The sequence below is a fragment of the Pelobates fuscus genome, chromosome 3 (assembly GCF_036172605.1).
Source record: "Pelobates fuscus isolate aPelFus1 chromosome 3, aPelFus1.pri, whole genome shotgun sequence".
NCBI classification, from domain to species: Eukaryota; Metazoa; Chordata; class Amphibia; order Anura; family Pelobatidae; genus Pelobates; species Pelobates fuscus.
The window spans coordinates 268,794,748-268,822,319 of NC_086319.1; the positions used below are offsets into that span (position 1 = coordinate 268,794,748).

The following is a 27,572-nucleotide window of genomic DNA, read 5'->3' on the forward strand; positions in this document are numbered from 1 at the left end:
TCTCCTGTACCCGACCGGACTAACAGGAAGTGCACACTGAGTGTGCACTTCCTGTTAGTCCGGCCGGGTACAGGAAACAAAATCTCCCTGTACCCGTGGATCATACAGGGCTCAGCCACTCTACAATAGAGGTAGGGGAGGGGGGAGGAAGAAAATGACAAGGGAGGCAGGGGGAGAAAAGAGAGTGACAAGGGAGGGAGGGAGGGGGAGAAAGAGAGTGACAAGGGAGGGAGGGAGGGGGAGAAAGGGAGGGGGAGAAAGAGAGTGACAAGGGATAGAGGGAGGGGGAGAAAGAGAGTGGGGAGGGAGGGGGAGAAAGAGAGTGGAGAGGGAGGGGGAGAAAGAGTGACAAGGGAGGAAAGGGGAGAAAGAGAGTGACAAGGGAGGTAGGGGGAGAAAGAGAGTGACAAGGGAGGGAGGGGGAGAAAGAGAGTGACAAGGGAGGGAGGGGGAGAAAGAGAGTGACAAGGGGGGACGGAGGGGGAGAAAGAGAGTGACAAGGGAGGGAAGGAGGGGGAGAAATAAAGTGACAAGGGAGGGAGGGAGGGGGAGAAAGAGTGACAATGGAGGGGGAGAAAGAGTGACAAGGGAGGGAGGGAGGGGGAGAGAGTGACAAGGGAGGGAGGAGGAGAAAGAGAGTGACAAGGGAGGGGGAGAGATTGACATCCATCACACACACACACACACACACACAATCACACAATCATGCAACCCTTACACACACAGAAACACACAATGCATTCCTTACACACACTCAATGCACCCCGTACACACACTCAATGCACCACTTACAGACGCACACACTGCATCCCGTACATACACAGAAACACACCTTGCAGCCCTTACACATACAAACACAGATTCACACAATGCATTCCTTACACACATATCAGGACATCCCCTAAGCACTCCACCCCCTGTGAACAAACTCATTGGTGGAACATGAAGGTGGACCCTGGGACCCAGACCTTGACAGGGCCAGACTGGAAATTAAAAGCAGCCCTGGAAAAAAATTATTTACCAGCCCCATAATGCGTCGCGCCAGCATATTGTGCAGATACAGAGTTAGAAAAGATAACTTAAAATTTAAATTATTACTCCAACGTGAAAAAAAGCACATATAGGCTTAAAAAAAAAGAGTGCAGATTTATTTTAAGCAGACGTGTCTTTGCATATAACCAATGTTTCAGTCCAACTACCATGACATATTAAGGAAAGCTTGGTAATGGGACTGAAATGGTGAATGTATGTAGGGCACAATTGTAAAAAATTACGTTATCTTGTTTATTTTGAAGTCCTGTGGGTGCGCTCTTCACTTTAAATATGTTATTGTGCTGGAGTATGCACCTAGAAACAAGACTGGGCCAATATCTGCTCATTACATATGGTACATATGAATGACATTTCTTAGTGTATTATGCATATATAAATGTACATTAATATATGTGTAAATATTATAGGCATAATTATATATATATATATAAAATCAGTGGCGGATCCAGAGCCTGATCTCAGGAGGGGCACCTATAGATTATTTAAAGAAATAATCCATGCACAATAACCACTACAGCTCTGTGTAGTGGTTATGGTGCCAGGAGTGCCGGGACCCGCTCCCAGAGTAAATAGTCAAACCGTTTAAGTACAGTTTGACAACTTACCTGGGGTCTGCTGGGATATGGGGCTGTAGTAGGGTATAGGAGCAGTGGTGCAATGTGTGAGGGGTGCAATGTGTGTGAAAGGTTCAGTGTGTAGGGTGTGTGGGGCAATGTGTGTATGGGTGGCTGTGTGTGTGTGTAGGGCAATGTGTGTATGGCGGTCTGTGTATGTGTATGGGGGGGCAGTGTGTGAATGTGTATGTTGTGTGTGTGGGCAGTGTTTGTATGGGGCTAGAGTTCACTCTCACCACTGGGACCACCAGGAATCCCTGGTGGTCGCAGTGGTGAGAGTGAACTCTAGCCCGTAGCTCCAGGGCTAGAGTTTCCCTGTGGAACTCTCGCTCCCCTTCTGTCTCTCTCTATTAACCCCTCTTTCTCCCCTTGTGTCTCACTCTCCCCCCTCTGTCTCTTTCTCCCCCCCTTTCCCTGTGGCACTGTCTCTCTCTATTCACCCCTCTTTCTCCCCTTGTGTCTCACTCCCCCCCTTTGTCTCTTTCTCCCCCTTTCCCTGTGGCACTCTCCCTCCCCCTCTGTCTCTCTCTAATCGCCCCTCTTTCTCCCCTTGTGTCTCACTCTCCCCCCTCTGTCTCTTTCTCCCTCCTTTCCCTGTGGCACTCTCCCTCCCCCTGTGTCTCTCTCTATTCGCCCCTTGTTCTCCCCTTGTGTCTCACTCTCCCTCCTTTCCCTGTGGCACTCTCCCTCCCCCTTTGTCTCTCTCTATTCGCCCCTCTTTCCCCCCTTGTGTCTCACTCTCCCCCATCTGTCTCTTTCTCCCTCCTTTCCCTGTGGCACTCTCCCTCCCCCTCTGTCTCTCTCTATTCGCCCCTTGTTCTCCCCTTGTGTCTCACTCTCCCCCTCTCCCTGTGGCACTCCCCCCCTCTGTCTCTCTCTCTCTATTCACCCCCCCCCCCGTCTCTCTCTCTATTCACCCCCCTCTGTCTCTGTCATTACACCTGCACTCAAGATACTGTCCCTTTCAGTGGATGAGCCTACAATCCACAGAATATTCAGGTCTACTAATATGGATGGGAGGAGGAGGGAGGTAGAAAAATTATTGGAAGGGGTTAGGGGAGTACTAATATGAATGGAAAGGGTAGGGTGGGTTCTAATATGCATGGAAGGGGTTAGGGGGTACTAATATGCATGGAAGGGGTTAGGGGGGTACTAATATGCATGGATGGGGTAGGGGGGTTAATATGTGTGGAAGGGGCAGGTGGGGTTCTTTTGTGCATGGAAGGGGTAGGGGTGGTTCTAATATTCATGGGAGGGGTAGGGGTTGTTCTAATCAGGAGGATCCCGGCGCTGTATCCGGGTAAGTAAAACCCCTTCCTTGTAGTGACCCTTTAATGTTATTATTTAATCATTTATATAGGGACTGCAAATTCTGTAGCGCTGTACAATGGGATAAACAACGCCTAGTTTACGGAATAAGAATATACCCGGCGAGTAAAAATGCTATCCCCCCCAAATTGTTTTGGGTTCCTACGCCCATGGCTACTCACGCAATAAAATTGAAATTCACTTTGAATTCTCAATTTGGTACAAAAACCTTACAATCTCCACCTCTAAAATTCTTACATCAAACTCCAGACAATCCTAATGTGAAGCATGTGATGAGTTGCAATCACCTGGCACAAAATGTGACCTAACCAAGGTTGTCTTTTTATGCCCCACATCCTATATTTTGAGCATAACGTACTGAGCAGAAAGTCTGTGTAACGGCACCCCCAGGCATAAAAGGGGTTAAACCGCCATTTAGTAGATCTTCCCCTTTTACAAAGATCAGGCACAGCTACTGCAGAACACCAAACTCCCGAACTGGATACAAAATAGCACTCCACCTCCCGAACTGGAACCTCACAAATAGCTGCTAGCAGACGAACAAGAAAAGCAGATAATCAGCTTACACTCCTGGCAATCAGTCTCTAACAGCATACAGTAAATCCCCCCAAGAACGAGACAAAGCTCCGTGTTGATTGTCAAGCAGTGGTCTGTTTAATGGCACCAAAAGAACCTTCTTTTATAACAGTTACCCTTAGGTAGGACCACCCACAGGGTGTTACAAAATAACCAATCATACACGTACATTACAGAAGACACTCCCAGCATTTACACACAAAATCCTCCCCTCTGCCTGTGATACAATTATGTTACACAATGGTTTCACATAATCATCACAGACAGTAAAAATACAGTTTTTCCACATATCCTGTAACTTTAAAACTATACATCCAATCTTCATAAGAATTACATATTTAAACTCAGCATACTTTAAACATAAATACTCTCAAGAATCACACAAATCCCCCCAGTAGATAAAAAGATAGCCGGAAGTCCTTTATGACCGACCGCAAGCACATTTTCATGCCCAACAAGTTCCATGGATTTGGGCTGTGCGGTCGGTCTATTTTGCACCGAGAAAATAACTAAGTCCCTTTCGAACGAGAGTTCGAATCTTCGAACAGGACTTAGTCTCCAGCCGCGGTGTCAAAGACGGTACGGGTCAGCGGTGTTCGTGCAATTGGGTAGCCGCAAACAGTTCCATAGATTTGGCTGCACACACCGCTGACCGCGTTCGCATGAATTAAAATGGCCGCCACGTGTTCCTTTGTCGACTTCGGCAACTTCGGCACTTCAGCTGCATCCGAAGTGCCATATAAAAAGTGTCAATCCTTTCCCACAGTATTTAAAGGGCCAGAATGAGTGACATACACTCTGGTATGGCCGAATACTGTTTTTAAAGGGCCCAATCTCCCAGGGCCATAGTCCAAAGGCAGCAGGCGGGCAACCAGGCTTCTCCAATGCAATGTGGCGAGATTGCTCTCGTCACAGTCTGTGTAATTGTATATCCTAACACTGTAACAAATACAGTTTATTCTGCTTTTATACTCACATTTACAAAAGAAAGGGTAGGAATGTATCCTAAATGCCATGGAGGTAATTAAAGCTGCTCTGTCATGTTATTGATCCCTCAGCTCTCAGTCATAGTATCCTTTGTTCCACACCACATAATGCCCCCAATATTTTTGACCCTTGGATCGATTTGACTAAATGTTATATAGTTGTATGGTTCGTCCTGCTTTTCTATCTAGGTGCCCAGTACACCAACATCTTCCACTGACCTCCATGTTGACCCTCGCAATTGAGTTGAGTCAAAGTCCTGCCGAAAATGGCATGCTGTTAAATGAGACCGATCACACTGCCAGGCAGATAGCAGAATGTTTCAGTCCTTGACTCACGTCCCTTCTTTCAGAATCTAAAGCTGTCTGGGTCCCAAATAACTTCTTCTTCACCTTTAAATTACTAATTTCTAGGAGCATTAAAACAGATCTGGGTGCCTTTGCTTATTTTGAAGAGGACATCCCTACCTAGGATGCTGTGGCCACAATGTGCAGTGGAAGGAAGCTATCAAACACCTAAAGCTGTCCCAGGTGACCTCCACCATCCTTTCAGGGGACCCGGTTGCTCCTGGTGATTCATCTGTCAGAAGCTGTGTCAGTGCAATACTCTTGCACAGATTCAGTGAAGAAGTCCTTCTGACTTCAGACATATTCTGATTGTAGAAAAGTAAATTAGATAGATTTAACCCCTTAAGGACACATGACATGTGTGACATGTCATGATTCCCTTTTATTCCAGAAGTTTGGTCCTTAAGGGGTTAAAGGCAGTGGCAGGGATAAATGATGGATTAGTCAGAGGCATATCAGTGATGTAATTTGCATGAATGCTTCTGAGATGACCACCCCCAACCCATACTGTATTTGAAAGCAAGAACATTCAGGTGTGGATTATAAGATGTTCCAACATCATGGGTGAAAGGAGGTTAACAATCCCAAGCAGGAGAACAATGCACTGCCCACCTGCTCCTTCCAAAAGGAGGAATCTGGAACAAATAAATCAATGTGGGGGTTCACAGATCTGCCAAAGTACCAAGAATGCTTTGTGCATCGCTATGAGCTACCAAGGTCCTACTGGTTTCTGGCATCCATGTGGAGCCCTGTTGTTTTTATCTTTTTATTCAGTATTAATATAGAAACTGTGTAGGAATTCATTCATGCGCATTTTAGGGCTACGTCACAGTATGAGGCAGGAGTAAACTGTTGTTTATAATGTTGTCCTAGATTAAGAAAGCGGGAATTGTATGTCGACCTGCCAAGGATAACTGTGACCTGGCCGATATGTGCGATGGGGTTACAGCTACTTGTCCCTCTGACCGCTTCCGAGTCAATGGCATCTCCTGCATGAATGGCCAGGGGTACTGCTTCAATGGAAAGTGTCCAACCCTACAGAGCCAATGCTCTGCTCTTTGGGGACCAGGTGGGTCACAATAAGTATAATACAGAGTCAAAAAATACTATGTAACCTCTATGTCACAATTTTATATAAAAGCAGGAAACCTGATACGTAGTTGCAATTTATTATCGGGGATTAGATGCACCCTGTTTGAGGGAGTATATTCTTAATATCTGAGCCTCTCAGAACTTCTTTATATCTAAGCTTCCGAGAGCTTACTAATGTCTGAGCTTCTCTGTTTAATCCTCTCCTTTCTTTTAGGTGCTCGGGTTGATAGTTCATGTTTCAGACATAACAGGCGTGGAAACAACTATGGACACTGTCAAGTGTCTATGGGTAATTACCAGAGCTGTGCCCCTGAGTAAGTGTGTATATGTATTCATTTATTTCTTTAAATATTTTGACTGCCTAGTATCAAGGCAGGATTAGGCAATGTTAGGTTAAATAAAGAAAAACACCCTACCCCAAATTAAATAAACACACCCAAGTATTGAGGCAAAATGGTATTACCCCTTGTCTTGTAGCCACAAAAAAAGATTCCTCCAAAATCTTCAACAAAATACAACTCAAATAATTCTACAGACAATGTAATAAGAAATATACATAGGGCAACACATAAAAAAAGGATGTGGAGCTATACAGTATTTACTGCACTCTCAAGAGTAAAAAAGAAAAAGTAATATCACCCACTCCAGGGCAGTCTCTATAGCTCATTCAGAAGTTCTGAACTTTGAAAAGAAGATACTACATAGTGTACTCTGTGACATAAAAACACATTTTTAATAAATATTGCACATACAGAACAAAAGTAGCGTATAGGCTTATCCCCACTTTAGCAAGTGATAAGTGTCTGGATCCTGCACTGTCAATTCCAATTTCAGGAGTCTATGTGATGTTGCAAATGGGGGATACAAGTACCAATGAACTGGCCAATTGCATTAATAAACCCCCAAAAATATAAACACATATGTAAATAAATCTAAAGTCAAATTTGCAAAGAAGCAAAAGTCCCTACGCGTTTTGGCAGTCTAAAATGGACTTCTTCATGGAAAGTTCCAGCAGGGTTCAAATTCCATCTCCCTGGGCATTTAAAGACTCAACAACTCTGCTTTATTTAAAAACAGCACATCTATTTATACCTCCCACAGCCTCATTTACATACAATAGGGTTACAGTGGTACACAAAGATTCCATCCAGGTCCTCCACCATAACCCCCTCACAAACAACATAGTGAGCCCAACTAATTACATTGCATATCCCAAGCCAACCAATAGCAGCATGGACTTGGTCTCCTAACAAATTACACTGCAACGTTTAATTACATTAGTGTAAATGCAGTCCTGTGGTACAAAAAAGGGTGGGGACAGGCAATAACAAGGGCTGAGAACCAAAAACCATATTTTTTTTAATGCTATTGGCCCGTTCATTGGTACTTTTATCCCCCATTTGCAACATCAAGTGGACTCCTGTAATTGGAGCTGACCGTGCAAGACCCAGATATGTACCACTTACTGAAGTGGGAATAAGCCTGTAAACTACTTTTGTTTAGTAAGTGCAATATTGATTAAAATATATGTTTTTATGTCAGGGAGTACACTATGTAGTGTCTTATCTTCATCTAGTGACGTAACCCTGGAGTGGGTAATATGCTGGGTTAAAGCAGTTTTATTGTCGTGAGAGACTCATACATCACAAGGTTTGTGTTTAGAGAGGAACTGTCCCTTCTAAGTGATGTTTGCAAAAAAAAAATGAAGAACCAGAGGCGGGGAAATTGGGACATAGGTATAGTTAATTTGTCAACTTTCTACTGTAGCTAAACTACAGCGCCCAGAAACCTTAATCATGATATTATGTACATTATTATATTTGGAGCAAAAAAGGTGACTATCTGAAGCTAAACTAATTTATTTTTTGCAATTTATTTTTTTGTTGAGATGATAGAGTAATAAAACCAGCAACAGTCACATATCGAGAAGAGTTGTGCATAGCAGAAGAAAATAAATTGTCAAACTGGCACATAGCAAAAACATCTTGTTTTATAGATTAAAAAAAATAAAAAATAAAGAAACAGCAGTAGCATTGATACTTTATAATACTGTATATACACATGCAACAGTGTAATAACTATCTCTAAGTGCTAGATAATAAGAAAATACCCGACGAGGTAGCTATGTCAGGAGTAAAAGAAGGCATTAACAATGCTGGTGGTGTTACTAATCGACTAAATGATGGAAAAATTCGTTAAAGGGAAACTCCAGTGCCAGGAAAATAATCAGTTTTCCTGGCACTGGAGGTACCCCCCCAATCCCCGGTTACTGAAGGGGTGAAAACCCCTTCAGTCACTTACCTGAGGCAGCGACGATGTCCCTCGTCGCTGTCTCCTCCTCCGTGCCGCTCCTCCTACTGTCTCCGTCTGCCGGTGGGCGAGACTGATCCCACCCACCGGCCGAGGAGACCTAATGCGCATGTGCGGCAATGCCGTGCATTCGCATTAGCGTTCCCTATAGGAAAGCATTGAAAAAGAATTTCAATGCTTTCCTATGAGGAAATGAGCGACGCTGGAGGTCCTCACACAGCATGAGGACGTCCAGCGACGCTCTAGCACAGATAATCTGTGCTATGTGCTATGTGTCAGGAAGTGACCTCTAGTGGCTGTCTAGTAGACAGCCACTAGAGGTGGAGTTAACCCTGCAAGGTAATTATTGCAGTTTATAGAAAACTGCAATAATTACACTTGCAGGGTTAGGAGTAGTGGGAGTTGGCACCCAGACCACTCCAATGAGCAGAAGTGGTCTGGGTGCCTGGAGTGTCCCTTTAAGAGTGAACTCCCTTTATGATTTACCGTAGTATAAAAAGCCTCCAAGGTGGTTCACCAGGATAATCCCAGTGCTGTCAAAAGGTAAATAGTGGACTCTATATCTGGTTTTATTCTGCCGAGTTTAGCTTCTGAGGGTAACATACTTGTGCTGGACTAAATAAAAATGTGTTAGATAGCTAAATCTGAAGCTATACAGGAAGGTGGTAGGAGAGACTTGCAAGAGTAGGCCTGTATGAAGCCTGACTACTGTATGCAAAACAGTAAAGCAATAAAATAAACCAATAATAGTAACAAATATCAAAACTAATTTGTATTAAAAAAAAAAAAAAAATAAGAGTAATGAAGGAACACATGATTCAATTCTGTTAGAAAAACTTTCCAGGAGATTTATCTAGAAAAATATCTATAGACCTTAATGGTGGCGCATGTAGATATATAATAGTTTTTCTAACAGTACTAAAGCATATTGAAAGCTTATTTAATAAAAAAAATATTTGAAAGTGCACTGCAGACACAAAAAATATAGCCTTGATTTAATGAAAAAATGTTTTAAATGTGTTAAAATACAACAAACTGTTTTTTTCTTTTCAATAAACCACTAATCATATTAAAACTATCAGGCCCTTTGGTCTGCTTTCCAATCGTATGACCTTCTAAGAGATGCTGACACTGACCTGCACCTGATACTGACCATAGATATTTATGTTGTGTTAAATTACATCACTGCGGGAAATCGTGATAGACAATAACGTTTTGTTTCCACAGGGATGTAAAATGCGGAGTCCTTTACTGCTCTGGTGGTGACAGTAATCCCACAATTAATGGCTACACTTTTTCAATTGGAAACTGCAAAGCTGTCGCAAATCCTGTAATTATGGTGCAAAATGGAACATACTGTGAGGAAGGCAAGGTAAACATGCAGTATGTAGAAATAAATGCTGTAAACAATAGTTATGTTAAAGGGGCATTCCATTGACCAAATAAAAAAATCACTGTTTAATATCTATTCACCCATTGAAAACATGCATGCATTTAAGTATGCATTTTTCTTTGGGGTATAGCTAAAAAAAAAATGCTTACAGAAGCTGCAGATCTGTTGTCTGCAACCTTTGCAAGCCCTCCCTATCTGACTCTGCCCAGACTTTCTGTGACTATCCAATCACAGACTTTCCAAAATACCTCAGTGAGAAGTCTTTGCAAGGCAGGTGCTCTGGGCAAATGCTGTCTCTTGAGTTTAGCCAAGAAGTAGCAAAACTAATACTATGTTTGAAAGCCAGGGAGGTGTAACCAGGTTAATTTATAAAAGTGTCAATTTCTATTGAAATCTGCACTTTTTTTGTAAAATATAAAAAGAGAACACACACTTCACAAATAAAGCATTTTAGCAAGTTATAGTGCTTTAGCGGTCCCTTTAAAAGCAGAACTACCTGGATCAAACAGATGTACATAGGTTTTTTACTATGTGAAGATGTAACTGTCATTTCTCTGGAATTTACACATTGATAAAACATTAAAACGTGTTAACCTCTTCACACATAAAGCACCTCAGCAAGCTTTAAATAATCTCCTCACTGGCTTGTAATGTGCAATAAGTAGAGTGCCTTACTAGTCATCAGTTATGCATTTCTCTGTTTTATTACAATGGAGATACTGACAAAATCTGGAATGTTGGTGGTCCATGAGGACTAGGTCGTGGAACACTGGAATAGATCATGCCTCTGTAGTCTCACTGCTCAATTCTCTGCCATTTAGGAGTTACATCACTTTGTTTTACAGTTCTAGTCTCACCTCCCTGCATGTGACTTTCCTAACCACTTCCAGTAAAGAAACACCTCACACTTCCTTTATTTCACAGTCTGTTTAATTTAGAATGCTCTGCTAATAGCTTGCTAGACCCTTCAGGAGCCTCTTATATGTAATTAAAATTCAATTTAGAGCATGAGATAAAAACCTTTAAAGTAAGCTAAGATCTAATTGAAAATTAAACCATTTTTGGGAGGTGTGACTAGGGATGCATGGACATAAACAAAGTGATTTAATTCCTAAATGGCAGAGAATTGAGCAGTCAGACTGCAGGAGCATGATCTATACACCAAAACTGCTTCATTAGTCTAAAGTTGTTTTGGTGACTATAGTGTCCCTTTAAGATAAAACCGACGTGTGTTCACGATATATAAAAAAAACTAACCTATATCTGAAAGAGCTAAAGTCTGAAACTTAAAGTAAACAGGTCACGACAGGTTCACTTTAACATGAAATACAGTTAAAGGAACAGCACACACACAAAAACAAAAATGCAGTTTTAAATCTTACAAGGCTACTTAAAATCACCTATCAAGGCAAATAAGTATGGGAATTCAGTTCCACCATATGGCCATATCGAGTTATGTCATAGTACTCCAGTATCAGTGGGTCCTACATTAGTTTTAACATGGGAGATTTGCATGCTAACTTGAGACACTTGGTTACGGCTTAAACAGCTTCAAGAGACTCCTCCATTTATGCTTTCCTGTGGTCACCTCCAAAGGGGTACCCGTAGTAGATGGGTGGCGTGCTAGCCAAATAACAATCTGGTCTGGATTCCAAATTTACACAAAAAAAAAAAAATGGGAATTGCGGGCTCACCCAGAACATGCATCTATAATAGGTGGTGCTGCCGTAAAGACAAAAAAATCTATACAAAATACAGTTAAAGGAACAGCGCACACACAAAAAAACAAATACAGTTTTCAATTTTACAAGGCTGTTTAAAATCACCTATCTCAGCAAACAAATATGGGGATTCAGTTACACCATATGCACATATTGTGTTAAGCCCACCACTACGTTACAGTACTCCAATATAGGAGGGTCCTACACTAATTTTAAAGAAACCCTATAGTCACCTAAACAACTTTTTCTTACTTAAGTAGTTTTAATGTATAGATCATGATTCACATGTTTCACTGCTCAATGCACTGCCATTTAGGAGTTAAATCACTTTGTTTCTGGAGCTCCTGAGCCGCAGAGCTGAGCAGCAGCAACCCTTAACAGCTCCAGTGGCCGACACCCGAAAAAGCGAGATAACTCTACTAAAAAGGCACCCAAATGCCAAACTGGGACCACCAAGTGATGGGGGAAATCGGGACCAACAAACCGACACCTTACAAGCACCGATCAACCCGACCCACGCCACACGCACCGGTGAGGCCTACTAGCCTAGCAGGCGCGGGAGAGGCGGCCGCTCTCCTGCCACCGAGCAATAAAGGAAAACAGTCCCAGAGACCTCGTCCCCCCCCCTTTGGACCGGCGGGGGATATCCCGGTCCTACCTCGTAAGACCAACCGGCCACACGAGATCCAAGAGACAAGACCACGACACCTAACGGTCGTGGGCAGAGCCTGCAAAATGGCGGCCGGCCTACGCTCCACTACCGAGCACACGATCGAGAGGGAAACAGAGCTCCGGTACGACCGCATATTTGGGGCACTCTGGGAGAAGCTAGAGGCTCTACTGCGACCCCTGCAAGCGGAACCCGCACCAGGAGGTACGATGAGGAGTCTGAAACGTGAAGGCAAAGCGACAAAGGGGACAAACCCCAACCCTACTCTCAAAATGGCCACTCACAAGAAAGGGTCTGGCAAAACAGCATCCAAACGGAGCACCTCTGCGACCAGACACAGTCCACACAAAGCCCACACAGCTAAGAGGGCTCCCAAGGCTCAACATCACAAACAGCCCCATCGTAACACAGCGACCCAAAGAGGATTCAAAAGGGGCAAGGCGCACCAAAAAAGACCAAGAGGATGGCGGACTGTCAAGCCTACACTGGCATATACTGCCACACTGCCACATCGAATCCTCAACAGCCAGCGACAGCACCGCACAGCTCAAACCACAGCCAGGACTCCAAGACACTCACCAGGTGACCCGATGACCCCAACTGCCGCTCCTATCCTCTGCACGCCAAGAGCGCAGAACAAGAAAGCCCAGAACCTGCTGCAACCTTACCAGAGGACGCGGGGGAATCCCGCCGTCACACAGGCACCGGAACGGGACTGTGGTATACCTACTGCGGGCGTGGGCTGACTGGAACTCTGGAAGCCATAAAAGAGTCACTCACTCCTTGCCTCATATAGACTCCAACTGTAATTATGGCAAATTTTATGTTCTGATGACGTCTAGTGATTTTTTCTACCCCTATGCTCCTGAGTTATGCTTAACTTTAATGCTGAAAGAGTGCCCCTAGCCCATAATTAATCACAGGGGACTGTCCCCCCAATGCATAGCCTGTAGCTTGCTGCCTAGTACATATAACTTGTGGATAGCCTAAATTGACCAAACTTAACTAATCCTACATCACAATTCACCCTAGCCTGTTTCACTCAGTTAGATCGTTAATTTGAACTTAACATGATGTTTAATCAGCCTACTAACACACCGTATTTTATGATCTAACCATTTGTTATTTAATGCATAGCTCCCAGATTATCACCGGGACATCTCATCACACCTTTTATATATAGGTGGCTTGTTTAGCGACATTTAAACATGAAAGGTGCCATGTTGTCGGCTACACTTATAGCACACGTTTAGTGTTCACGGTTAAACTTTTTATTATCCCGATAGTTGCATAATATCTCACACGGTGTCTTCACTTAAGTTCAGAGACGACGACACTATCAATAGCAAAGCTGTGTTATTTAACAATGTCTGCCATGCATGTATAATCGCTAACTGATCCAAGCAACAACCATGCAGATTGCAATGTCAAGCTATATTATATATTTATCTTGTTCACTTAACCCTAAAAATGTGCACTGCTTCCCACGCCATAATGTTGTTTCTTTCTGTGATTCATCTGGTTTGCTTCAGCTATTGTGGCAAAGCAAACTTGCCTGTTAATTATTTGCACGAATAAAATAAAGAATTAAAAAAAAAAAAAAAATCACTTTGTTTCTGTTTATGCAGCCTTCCCTGGCTGTGATTGACACAACCTGCATGAAATAAAACTGGTTCCACTTTCAAACAGATGTAATTTACCTTAAACAATTGTATCTCTTTGTCTGTAAATTTAAATATAATCACATACAGGAGGCTCTTGCAGGGTCTAGCAAGCTATTAACATAGCAGGGTATAAGAAAATCTAAATTAAACAGAACTTGTAATAAAGGAAGGATAACCTTTAGATGACGCTTTACAGCAAGTGTTTAGGAAGGCTGCGCAAGTCACATGCAGGGAGGGTGTTACTAGGTTTCATAAACAAAGTGATTTAACTCCTAAATGGCAGATAATTGAGCAGTGAGATTGCATGGGGCATGATCTATACACCAAAACTGCTTCATTAAGCTAAAGTTGTTTTGGTGACTATAGTGTCCCTTTAACAGATTGGGAGATTGGGAGATGCGTAGTGGATGGTTTAATGATACATATTCTAGCATTGTCATCACATGTCATTTGCAACTGTTCGATTAAGAATAATACTGAAGATTTTATTTCCGTCTCTCCGTTTCCAGGTCTGCTACCAAGGGAAATGTATCAGCACTGAATCTGCTTACAGTACTGCCCAATGCAAAGCTAAGTGCCCAGAAAATGCGGTGAGAACCAATCAATGATATAGTAAAGAAGGGATAGTGAGGATTATGATAAAGCAATAAACTGCAAACTATGATATGCAAATAGCACCGGTAATTTAAAATGTGATCTCAAAGGCAATACTGTACAATACAGTTTTAGTCTTATTTGAAGAGCTTTCAAAACAGAGCTATCAATGGACGTCTCATCAGATTCAGGGTATTACAAGTGACAAAGCTCTTCCAAAACTATTGATTAACAATATTTAAAAGGACAGCTGTTTAAAATGTACATGAAAGTCAATGTTTCACAATTCTAAGGATCTATCTTCTTTTCCTCCGTGCTTTTAAGTGGCATCTAATAAAGACCTCGATTTAATAAGCTTTCCAAAAGATTCAATACTGTTATAAAAACTTCCCTATGATATTTCGACAAAAATTCCCACAGATCTTAATGGTGACTTCTGTAGATAAATCACTTGGAACGTTTTTCAACAGTATTGAATCATTTGGAAAGTGTATTATATTGATGTCTTTTTTTTTAATAACCACTTAAAAGGGGTTTATGATTTGATGATTTTATGACTGTGATCCTTTAGACCAGGCTTCCCCAAACTCCAGCCCTCCAGATGTTGCTGAACTACAACTCCCATGATTCTCAGCCAACCTATTTCATTCATAGAATCATGGGAGTTGTAGTTCAGCAACATCTGGAGGGCCAGAGTTTGGGGAAGCCTGTACACTTGTTTAGACAGGGCCCGCTTTACGTATTCTTCCCATATGCCATATGTGCTTTGTTGCAATTAAATGTTTGCCTTATTTACCTAATGTACAGCGCTGTGGAATATGTTGGCATTTTATCAATAATCGTTATTGTATGAGTTTCGTTCCCCCTTTACTATTTTTAGATCTGGTATTGATCTTGTTCTCTTCTTTTTGATTTTGAATGTTTTACAACAGAGGTAGGCAACCTTTTACACTCCAGATGTTGTGGACTGCATCTCCCTTGATGCTTTACCAGTATTATGGTTATAAGAGCATCATAGGGGTCGTAGTCCACAACGTGTGGAGTGCCAAAGTTTACCTTCCCCTGTTTGAGGGTTAAGCCTTATTAAAAGTATGGGATTGCAACCCCTCCTTACCTTTTTTTTTTTGGGGGGGGGGGGGGGGAGTGTTACCCTCCTTTGTGTGGCCTTGATGTAATAGCTTTGGATTTTTTTCTTTTCTTTTTATATATATATAACATATTACAACAAATGCATCAAATTTTAAATATTCCATATTAGTTTATAGTATCGCATTTAAATTGTTTTTTGATACCATTTATACAAAACAAAAAAAGAGAAAAAAATATATAAAAAACTAATAAAATAACATACACACAAACAACATAATCAGCGTATTGAGTCAATTCTAATCATAAATTCTTTCTAGTCTTATTTATGAAAAACAATGTGGCCAGTAGAACAGGGAAATTATCATATTATATAGTATAGTCTTTCCCTACCTCTGGTCTCGTGTAGTACGATGCACCATGTCTGAACATTATAGAATCAAATTAGGTAATATCTTAAAATACAATATATTACATTTAATTTCCATTTGCTATTACAGCTACTGAGTTCTTGGCTACTGCATGGCGGCGGAACAACCAATTATAATAAAACAAATAAATGTATCACATTATATATCATACAACCTCTCCTTTTGAAGACCAATAATTTATCCAAGGGTTCCATATTTTAAAATATTTCCCTTTTTATTTTCTGGGCCACAATGAAGTTCCTCCATTACCCTAGTCTCTTCAATTCTCTCTACCCAATTTTCTATTGTCGAGATAATAATTTTGTTCCAAAAAACTGGAATTAAAGTATTGGTCTCATTGATTAAAAACCACAGTAGCTTCTGTTGCTTTATATCAGTAAGGGAATTAGGCCATCTAAGTCAAATCTGTGAGGGAGTTAAGTCATATGATAAAGGTAAAAATGTTTAGTATATATAAGTACTTGTTTCCAATACTGCTGAATATTTGAGCAAAACAACCAAACATGTTCGAGAGTACATTCCTCAAGCCCACATCTCCAACATTTATTGTCTACATTTGGAAAACAACGATGCAGTAATGCAGGGGTTCTATACCACTGCGTTGTCCATTTATAAAAAGATTCAGTTTTAGTCTGACTAACCGAATTCATCATTACTTTACAAAAAATATAAGACCAGTCATCAGCCGACATCTGTATATGTAAAAAAATGGTCTGAAAATGAACAGGTGCCTCATCCATTCACCTATTTGTTTCATAGTGTATATCTTAGATAGAGAATGGATTCCTTGCAGTTTGGAAATACAAAACGACTCAAAGGAGGTAAGCCTGCTAGGTATCCAATCTGGGAAAACCTCCTTTCGTAGAAAGTTAACAAGTTGATAATAGCTCAAGGTGTCTAGCAACGTTGGTGTTTTAGAGGTGCCATGCAATTCATTAAGAGTTGGGATTGCATTTTCTTGTAGTAAAAATTTTAAGTTCGCCCCCAGATTCACCCATCAGACGAGTTAACAATGGACCTCCTTCTCCCTTATGGGGAGTTTCCTGCCAATGGATATAACTGTGAAATTCAAGGGGATAAATGCCACTTAGTTTTATATTTCCTCCATAATTTGAATATACTTAATAACAGAGGATGAGATGTGGGGTTAAGCCTAGTTATATGGAATCTTAACCGTGGAAGATTATACAGAGAAACATTTGTGAAGCTTTGCTCTAAAGTATACCAGGATCGTTGCACTTCCACATTAGACCATTCTCGTAGTCTAGTCCGCAATGCTGCCGTATAATAATAATATAAATTAGGTAACGAAAGCCCACCCTTATCTCTACGGCTTGTCAAAATTTGATAACCCAGGCAGGGATGTTTATTACTCCAAATAAATTATAAAAAAATTTCCTAAACTTTATCAAGAATCCCAACTGATTCCTCTTTTGCAACTGTCACTAGTCTAATACTATCCTTACCTTTTGTGTCACTTTACCCCACTCCCTCTAGCATGTAAGCTCATTGAGCAGGGCCCTCAACCCCTCTGTTCCTGTGTGTCCAACTTGTCTGGTTATAACTACATGTTTGTTCGTCCACTCACTGTAAAGCGCTGCGGAATTTGTTCGCGCTATATAAATAATAATAATAATAATAAATATTGACTGTGGCAAAAATATAGGTAATTTAAATAGTATAGTGAGAGCATAACATTATACACCAAAATATAAAATATTTAAAACAGGCAATATTACCATCTGTCTTGAATTTCCTAAAAATACAGAATGAAAGACATAGTATAGCCTGTAAAACCAATTTAAAATGAATTAAATAAAAGATATATCCACTCACGTGGTGCTGAGCCTTAGATAGCGGCTCAGACTTAAAACGCCTTGTATTAATTTCCTGGAGACCACAATGCTGGAAAAGCAGGTTCAGTTGTTTCTCTGTCAGGATTTCTTTGTTTTTAAATAATAAAAACCACGTCCGGAAATACAGGAACAAAAACTTTATTGCACAGCATATAGTGGGATCTCCCAAATATTGCACGTTTTGACCGTGTAGGTCTTTATCAAAGCACTTTGTGCAATATTTGGGAGATCCCACTATATGCTGTGCAATAAAGTTTTTGTTCCTGTATTTCCGGACGTGGTTTTTATTATTTAAAAACAAAGAAATCCTGACAGAGAAACAACTGAACCTGCTTTTCCAGCATTGTGGTCTCCAGGAAATTAATACAAGGCGTTTTAAGTCTGAGCCGCTATCTAAGGCTCAGCACCACGTGAGTGGATATATCTTTTATTTAATTCATTTTAAATTGGTTTTACAGGCTATACTATGTCTTTCATTCTGTATTTTTAGGAAATTCAAGACAGATGGTAATATTGCCTGTTTTAAATATTTTATATTTTGGTGTATAATTTTATGCTCTCACTATACTATTTAAAATACTGTTTTACACTTTCTGTGTGTGATTTGGAGTGATTCACACTTGGTGATTTGAGCACTCTTTTCAATATCCCTCCTTTTTTATTGTTTGTATTTTGTAAAAATATAGGTAATGTCTAAAATAAGTATAATATTTTCGGAAGCACCATCATTTTTATAATATTAATACGTCCAAGTATAGAAAATTGTGGTAGGTTCCATCTTACAAAATCCTCCTTCATTTCTGTCAAAAGTGTTATATAATTAGCTTTTATGAGGCCAGCAATCAAGGGTGTCAAATTGACCCCCAAATATTTAAGCCCACCAGATGGCCAATAGAACTCATGTGTGCTACTTCATTTCAACCTTAAAGCGTCTGTTATATTTATACCCAGTATCTCACATTTAGCAATGTTTACTTTAAAGTTAGACATCAGGCCAAATTTTCTAATTCCATTTTTACTTTAGTTACTAGATGGGCCGAATGGTTCTTATCTGCCGTCACATTCTATGTTTCTATGTTACTGATTGGGTAGGGTTTGTTAATGAAAAAAAGAATATCCGCAAATGCCGAGACTTTCAATTCTCCTCCAAGAAATGGATATCCTCTAATAAATAGATTTTTCCTAATGGCCTGCAATAAAGGTTCTATAGTTAAAACAAAAAGAACAATAAAGGCTTTCTCCGCATCGATAGCCAAAAGCACTACAGGTTTCTTAGACACTTTTACACCGTGTATAACACTTAAGATTTTAGTGGTATTGTGTCGTGCTTCTCTTCCCATCACAAAGCCAGCCGATCAGGATGGACCAGTCCAGGCAAAATGGGTTTGAGACAGAGTGCCAGTATTTTAGCATAGATTTTTAAGTCCATATTTATCAGGGAAATTGGTCTATAACTCCCACACATAAGAGGGTTTTGTTTTGGAAATAAAGTAATAGATGTTTGGAACATTGGTGGGAGTAAAGTTATCCCAGGAGCAATTGAATTGAATGCCTTTAAATTTATTTTAACTAAATTAGACTGTAAAAGTTTATAATAGCAAAATGTAAGGCCATGAGGACCAGGACTCCTCCCAATTGGGAAGCATTTAATTGCTCTATAGAACTCAATACTGGTAATTGGAGTTTCCAGAGATTTCAGATCATCATGCGAAATTTTCTCTGAAATATTTGAGCTAATATAATCTAACATACAATCTTGGATTCCCGGTGATCTAGGCAGATTAGATAGTCCCTGATGGTATGTATAAAATGCTTCCATGATTGATTTCATTGTCAAATGTTAATTTCTCATCTCATCTTTTATTTTTGCTATATAAGAGGACTGGAGCCTTTTTTTCAATGGTTTTCCACATTTTATACCATGTAAATAAAAGGATCTACGTGTGAGCGGAATCGCTCGTTGGGCCTGTAAATTAAGTAAGCTTCTTATCTCCATTCTATATGCTACTAAGCGTTGATAAACATCAGAGGATGGGTTTAGCCTATGGACCAGTTCTTCAATTTCTATTTTATGGGTTAATGTCTATAAAGCAGCATGGCGTTCCTTTTATAAACGTGCTTCCCATTTAATTAAGACCCCCCTAGTTACACATTTATGTGCTTCCCAAGTTTACAAATCCTGAGTATCAATTGACTTATTCTCATCAAAATACAGTGCTATGGTGGTTGTCATTTCATCTTGTACTCTTTGATCTTCTAATAATGACTTGTTCAAACACCACCTAGGTTTTGGGGAATTAATCTCAGGGAGCCTTAAATTTAAATAAACTGGAGCATGATCCAACCATGTAATGCTCCCTATTGATACCTTTTTGATCAGATGAAGATGCCTTTGAGGTAAAAAATAAATCATATCTAATCTGGAGTAGCTATTAGCTGAGTGGGAAAAGAAAGTATAATCTCTCCCAGTCGGATTCACAGTTCACCAACTATGAGCCATCTGGTGGGCATGTAAAGTTCTGTAGGAGAACTCTTTGATGCTTAAGATAAGCATTCCCTTTAAATGTACTATCTAATGTTTGATCCAATAGTAAATTCCAGTCCTCTCCTACCACCAAGATTCCTTTCACAAAGGATTCTAAGGTATCCAGAGTACGCCCAATAATTTTACTTGTTGTTTATTTGGGACATACACATTTGCAAATGTAAACTTTATATTGTTTATTATACCCTTTACAAAAACAAATCTACCCTGGGGATCTGTAACTAATTCCATCAAATTAAAAATAATCTTATTTTAAAAAAAGAGTAGCCACTCCTCTTTATTTCCCTGCAGAATAGCTGCTATAGAAACCCTGTGAAAGGAATTTTGACTGTGATATGGGTGCCAAATCTCCTCTGAGGTGGGTTTCTTGAATGAGACACACCTCAGCCGAGCTTCTATGCATATCATTCATAAAGATTGTACGTTTTTCAGGGGTATTCAACCCTTTAACATTCAGTGTCATAATCTTAAATTGTGCCATTTACATACTAAAATATAAAAGAGAGAATAATAAAAAGTAAGTAAATTAAATATTTTCCACTGTCATGCAGCAGCCTGATCTCGTCCAGACCTAATACATATCCATTTAATTGATCTCCCAGGAGGTCATTAATAACACTGTACTCAATACACTTACTAGACAACAAAAACATATAAAAAAGAAAAAAGACAGAGAAGACTATTTGAGATGGTGCAAGACTTGACAGGCGCAAAAAAGGACCTGCAAATAAATCTAAGCACCTCTCGGGGGTTTCATGGCATCTAGCAGAGAATAGATTGCCACCCGAGCCTTCTAATATAGACAGGCCACATAATCATACAACAACTTTAAATATATACAGACGTGAATCCGCTACTCCTCTCCAACTCCAATATTAAGGAAGAAAAAAATGACTTTTACACTCCTGTTTATATTCTCCCCCTCTCACCCGGTCCCCACTCCCAACCCCAATATTAAGCGGGGGGGGGGGGAGGGAACCAGGAAGGAATGAATTTTTATTTTTTTTATGTTTATATTGAATCTTCCCAAATCTTAAAAATTTTCTTTCAGTCCGGATCAACTATTAACATTATTTATCTGCAGCCAATCTTCCTTTCTCTCTTTGAGCTTTTTGCTATTTCATCTTCTGTGGTATTATTGGTAATACTCCAGTTTGACCCAAGCCTGTTCAGTCATCGATTTCTACTGTTGGTAAATCTAGGATCTGTAGGAAATTCTGAACATCAGAAGGGGATGAGATGATTGACATTTTACCCTGGTGGGCTACCGTTAAACTAAAGGGGAATGTCCACCTATAACGGAGATTTTTTTCATTAAGCATTGCAGTAGTTGGTGTTAATGCTCTGCGTGCTTATAACATTGATTGAGAGATGTCTTGAAAGATTTTTACAGAAGAGTCCTCAAATTCCCATTTATTTGTGATCTTGTCAAGCGTAAAAAGATTTCCTTCTGTGAAAAATTATGGAAACAGCATACCACATCACGTAGACTTATTTAGGATAGTTTTCTGGGTTGTGAGACTCTGTGTAACCTATCAAATTTGATTGGGTTTTCAATCTGACACTTTAAAATCTGATTAAATAAGCGGTGCAGTATTTAGGGTAGATCTTCAATTTGTTTTCCCATTGGTTACGGAATTCCTCTAATTCTGATAGGCTTTTTAAATTATGTAGTACTTTTGGATAAACTTTAATAATTTAATATTTTTAAAACTATTTTAGCATATCTTGATTTTTTTAAATATTTTTTCATATTTAAAATAAAAAGAAATAAAACATTTTAAAAGTTTATACAAAAGTATTAAAATAATTTTGAAAGATTATCCAATATTATTAAATTGTGGCCTGTTTCACACTCTGCCTTGATTTAAATTCCCATCAATAGATTTCTTGCAGTTTTTTTTACTAAATACTGAATATTAATACCATACAATACAAATACTATTTTTATGTTGTTTTTATCATTTGCTTATCCACTCTGCATAACTGACTTGTTCACTTTTCAGGTTTGTGACAGTGAACTGCAGTGTCAGTGTAAGGAAGGCTACGCACCCCCCAACTGTACAGCCACTCGTACAAATAGTGAGTATCTTAAAATAGCACAGATTCTACGTATTATCTATCTATTGCTTTCTTTAGCTTAAGTGATTTTGATTCATGGATCATGTACTCTTACTGCTTAATTCTCTGCCATTTAGGAGTTAAATCGATTTTGTTTCTGTTTATGCAGCCATATTCGGCACGTTTCCACTGACGGTGACTTACACACCCAACATGAAAAAAAATGGTTTAATTTTCAATCAATCCACACATGCAGCTCCTGCAGGCTATTAACAGAGCAGGAGTTGAGAAATTCAAAATAAAACACTCTGTGCAATAAAGGAAAGTTAATAAAAACTAGATCTCTCTTTACAGGAAACATATAGGGATGCTGTGTGAGTCACACCTGGGGTGGTGTGGCTCTAGCTGCATAAACCAAGACATTTGATGCCTAAGATGCAGAGAATTAAACCGTGAGATGGCATGGGCATGATCTATGCACCCAAACCATTGCATTTAGCTAAAGTTGTTTTGGTGCTTAAAGTGACCCTCTAGTTCTAGTTAACGGTATATAAAATGTAACACCAAAACGTTTGAAATATTAGTTCTTCTCTTCTTATAATATCATGGCTTTTTTCCTACAGACTATTTGGTCATCATCATCGTGTTGATTATTATATGCTTTATCATCTTTTGTATGGTTCTGGTGGCATACAAGAAGTCACAACGCAGGAAAGAAAGGTAAACATCCAGAAAGGAGATAGCAAAATGACTTGGGCAGGAATTAAAACAAGGTCATGGCTCAAGGTCATGAGCAGGAGAAAGGAAAAATATAACAAGATAATCAATATGGTATTATATGAAATAAATCATTAGAGGTGGCAAAAGGAGAGGTGAAATGTAACCTGAAAGAGAGCAAGACAAATGAGTGATTGGCAAAGTGGAGAATGAGGTGAAAGTACCCTATTATTTATTGTGTCATCTTTGCTCAGGGCCACAATTCTCTATGCCGAAAAGGATGTAGTAACTGGAAACTGAAAATGAAGTTGACACGTAGATAAAAGATTAGTGGAGGGGTAATAGAGGAAGTAGTAATGAAGATGGAGTTTGGAAAAATAGGAAAACAGAAGATAAGAAAGAGAGAGAATCTGTCTATATGTCTGCCAGTCTATATAATAAGATCAGCCTTGTATTTGAAGAGAATATATAGATATTTTAAAGAGAAATATGTGAAATTAGCTGTAAACATAACAGATGGAATACTTGACCTACAATAACTGACAGCTTCTTTATCATGATCCCAGGCATACGCAAGCCCCTGTATCGGGTGTGGCAAATCCAACATTTAATATCCAAGAAAGAGGGTACGGACAACCTGGATCACAGGCACCTATACCCCAGGTAAGGATAGATATTTTGTCTCTGCGTGTAAGTTTCCTGAACCACTTCGAGATTCATCATTCCAAATAAAGATATGTCATGAAGAAAACGCGTTGGGGTTGATTTAGTGGCATTCTTAGTGCAGGTCCTGAGTTAGCACAAAGCCATGAAAAGAGTAGGAGTGGTGAATTGTGATCACAAACACATACTATCATACCATAATGTTGTCAGTTAAATTAATGCACACAATTCCTGGACTCTGGAGCAATGGTAACATGTTCTATTGAGTGATGAATCAGTCTTCGGTCTGGAAGTCTAATGGAAGAATCTGGGCGTGGTGGAATCTCTCGTGGTGGAATCTCTTCTCTTCATTCAAAATAGGGACCTATTGGGCTGAATTTTGAATTCTATTGTTGCATAATTCCTATTTTTGTGTCAATCATGGGTCTAATAGATATTTATAGGCTCCCTCCATTGAAAGAGGAGACACCAGCATTTTTTTTTTTAATTCTTTATTTTTGTTGTGCATTGTAAGTTTCACAGATATACATAGACATTGCATGTGGTATCATGAGAGAAACATAGAAACATAGAATGTGACGGCAGATAAGAACCATTCGGCCCATCTAGTCTGCCCAGTTTTCTAAATACTTTCATTAGTCCCTGGCCTTATCTTATAGTTAGGATAGCCTTATGCCTATCCCACGCATGCTTAAACTCCTTTACTGTGTTAACCTCTACCACTTCAGCTGGAAGGCTATTCCATGCATCCACTACCCTCTCAGTAAAGTAATACTTCCTGATATTATTTTTAAACCTTTGTCCCTCTAATTTAAGACTATGTCCTCTTGTTGTGGTAGTTTTTCTTCTTTTAAATATAGTCTCCTCCTTTACTGTGTTGATTCCCTTTATGTATTTAAATGTTTCTATCATATCCCCCTGTCTCGTCTTTCCTCCAAGCTATACATGTTAAGATCCTTTAACCTTTCCTGGTAAGTTTTATCCTGCAATCCATGAACCAGTTTAGTAGCCCTTCTTTGAACTCTCTCTAAGGTATCAATATCCTTCTGAAGATAGGGTCTCCAGTACTGTGTACAGTACTCCAAGTGAGGTCTCACCAGTGTTCTGTACAATGGCATGAGCACTTCCCTCTTTCTACTGCTAATACCTCTCCCTATACAACCCAGCATTCTGCTAGCATTTCCTGCTGCTCTATTACATTGTCTGCCTACCTTTAAGTCATCAGAAATAATCACCCCTAAATCCCTTTCCTCAGATGTTGAGGTTAGGACTCTATCAAATATTCTGTACTCGAATATTCTGTACTAAGAACATTACTTGGACAATTTAACGTATGTCTGCATCACTGCACATTTAACATTTTTTATCAGGTTCAATAGGTATCTCAGTGGGGAGAGGAGACACCAGCATTTTTGCAAAGATATTTCATGGTTTCCCAATGTGAGATATGGGATACAAAGGGCTGATTTTAAGTTCCCAAATGTAATTCCCAGTTGTCATTTGACCTCTTATGCTACGTAGTACTGGGTCTCCCTCAGTGAGTGGGAAAGCATATTAGGAGCGCTCTAATATTAGAAACACCAGTTGGACTTCCTGAATGCATGTAATATCACTGGGTATGATACTATGCACAGACATTTACACAGCCTTGCACATACTGGAAATTTCCTCAGCTTTTAAAGGATTAATGAATGCCTTCTCTGTTTTTTTAGGGGTACCAAAAGCCTGCCAATAATCCCCCATACCCACCAGCTAACAAGCCAGTGTTTCCTACTCCTCCACCACAGGTATGTTACTAATTCACTAATTCACACAATGACACACTTCTTAACACATGCTAACTCACACAATGACATACACTTCTTAACACAAGCCAACTCACACAATGACATACACTCTTGTACACATACTAATTCACACAACAACATACACTCTTGTATGCATACTAACAAACAGTGAAATACACTGCTGTACACATACTAACTCACACAGTGACATACACTCCTGTACACATGCTAACTCACACAATGAGATAAATTCTTATATGTGTACTAACACACAGCTGTACACATACTAACGTACACTGCTGTACACATACCAACTCACACAGTGACATACACTCCTGTGCACATACTAACATACTCAATGACATAGACCCCTTTCCAAACACACACACTGACTTGTGTAATATAAACAATCCTCACAGACTTTTCAATAGGAAACTTGGTCTCCGTAAGTGATCAAGGAGGTGGAAAAGCATATTAGGAGTTCTGGTATGAGAGACACCAGTTGGACTTCCTGGATGCATGTAATATCAGTGGGCATGATACTATGACATACTATGCACAGATATTTACATAGCCTTGCACATACTGGAAAATTCCTCAGCTTTTAAAGAATTAATGAATGCCTTCTCTGTTTTATTCTAGGGGTACCAAAGGCCTGCCAATAATCCGCCATACCCACCAGCTAACAAGCCAGTGTTTCCTACTCCTCCACCACAGGTATGTTAGAGTACTGGTCACGCTTACAGTGATATGAATTCCAAATCATGCACTAACTCACACATTATTATAAACAACACTCCGCCCTTTTACTAGATAAGTGTCGACTGAGAGTACTTAACTCAATACTTAACTCAATACAAAACAGCTTCCCAAGAGAATTTCCCCAGCAACGCCCCTTAATAGACAGGTTGATATATACAAATATAGGATACAGCTTGGTAACTAAAATACAAAAAATGAACGACACATAGTGATGTATTGTAACATGATAAATGTGGCAAATAATGGCTGTGTTCCACTCTCCTCATTTGGCTGGGATCAATGACTTGTGTGATACAATGTATTGCTTATTATTGATTTTTATGTCTGAGGAAGTCTACCTTAAGTACAAGAAAGGTGTTAGATATCCTGTATTTTATGTTCGTTGGTTTTATTACCTTTTATTACTTAAGGCTTTTATTGACTAAATAAATATTTTTCGACTGCTCCCTGACTCCGTCTGCTGAGATTCCTGCTCCAAAAAAAGTAATTGATCCCAGCGAAAGGAGGAGAATGGAACACCATAGCCCTTTTTAGGGTTTAAGGCACTCTTTTATCTTCTATCTTGTGAGTGCAACCATTATTTGCCACATTTATCACGTTACAATACATCACTATGTGTCGTTCATTTTTTTTTATTTTAGTTACCAAGCTGTATCCTATATTTGCACACAGTGACATACACTCCTGTACACATACTAACTCACACAATGAGATACATTCCTATATGCATACTCACACAGTGGCGTATACTCCGGTGTCCATACAACACAGACTCCTATGCAAACATCCACAATGACATAAAACAATATTCCCAGACAGGTTATATATGGGATCACACACAAGATCTTTTTATTTTTGCAGGGTTTGAAGCCCCAAATGAGAAATTAAAGGAAGCAAGTAACGATAAAGAGAGACTTCAACACGCTACTAGAATGCTGTTTTTTTAACCTAGATATTGTGTGCGTTTGTGTATGAGTATGTATGCAGGTATATCTGTATATAATTATATGTTGATAGGATATGTATGCAGGTATATCTGTATGTAATTATATGTATGATATTATTTTCAATAAAAAAGTAAAACACACAAGGGTTTTAATCACTTAATTCCATTTTTTACTGAATAGTAAACCAAATTGCACAATTTTGTCAAACATATTCATGCTGTATATAAAAATATATAAAATGGGCTAGCACTTACGGTCTTTTGGTAAAAGGTAGAAATCTTTATTGTGTTATTCCATAAAATCAACGTTTCAGCCCACATCCAAGGCTTTCCTCAGGATCAACAAACAACAACAAACTAGCCTGAAATGC

At 39.6% G+C, this 27,572-nt stretch overlaps 1 protein-coding gene across 1 annotated transcript in view; it reads left to right on the forward strand.

The window, feature by feature from the left end:
- LOC134601101 (zinc metalloproteinase-disintegrin-like lachestatin-2) overlaps window positions 1–27,341 on the forward strand; it is a 61,712-nt gene extending 34,371 nt beyond the window's left edge. Inside the window, exons 14-23 of the mRNA XM_063445532.1 lie at window positions 5,777–5,972; window positions 6,210–6,309; window positions 9,533–9,677; window positions 14,263–14,343; window positions 22,272–22,347; window positions 22,950–23,046; window positions 23,610–23,706; window positions 25,419–25,493; window positions 26,136–26,210; window positions 27,117–27,341. Of these exons, the coding sequence (XP_063301602.1) occupies window positions 5,777–5,972; window positions 6,210–6,309; window positions 9,533–9,677; window positions 14,263–14,343; window positions 22,272–22,347; window positions 22,950–23,046; window positions 23,610–23,706; window positions 25,419–25,493; window positions 26,136–26,210; window positions 27,117–27,143 (969 nt within the window). The 3' untranslated portion in view covers window positions 27,144–27,341. The remainder of the gene's footprint in view (window positions 1–5,776; window positions 5,973–6,209; window positions 6,310–9,532; window positions 9,678–14,262; window positions 14,344–22,271; window positions 22,348–22,949; window positions 23,047–23,609; window positions 23,707–25,418; window positions 25,494–26,135; window positions 26,211–27,116) is intronic.
- The last annotated feature ends 231 nt before the right edge of the window (window positions 27,342–27,572 follow it).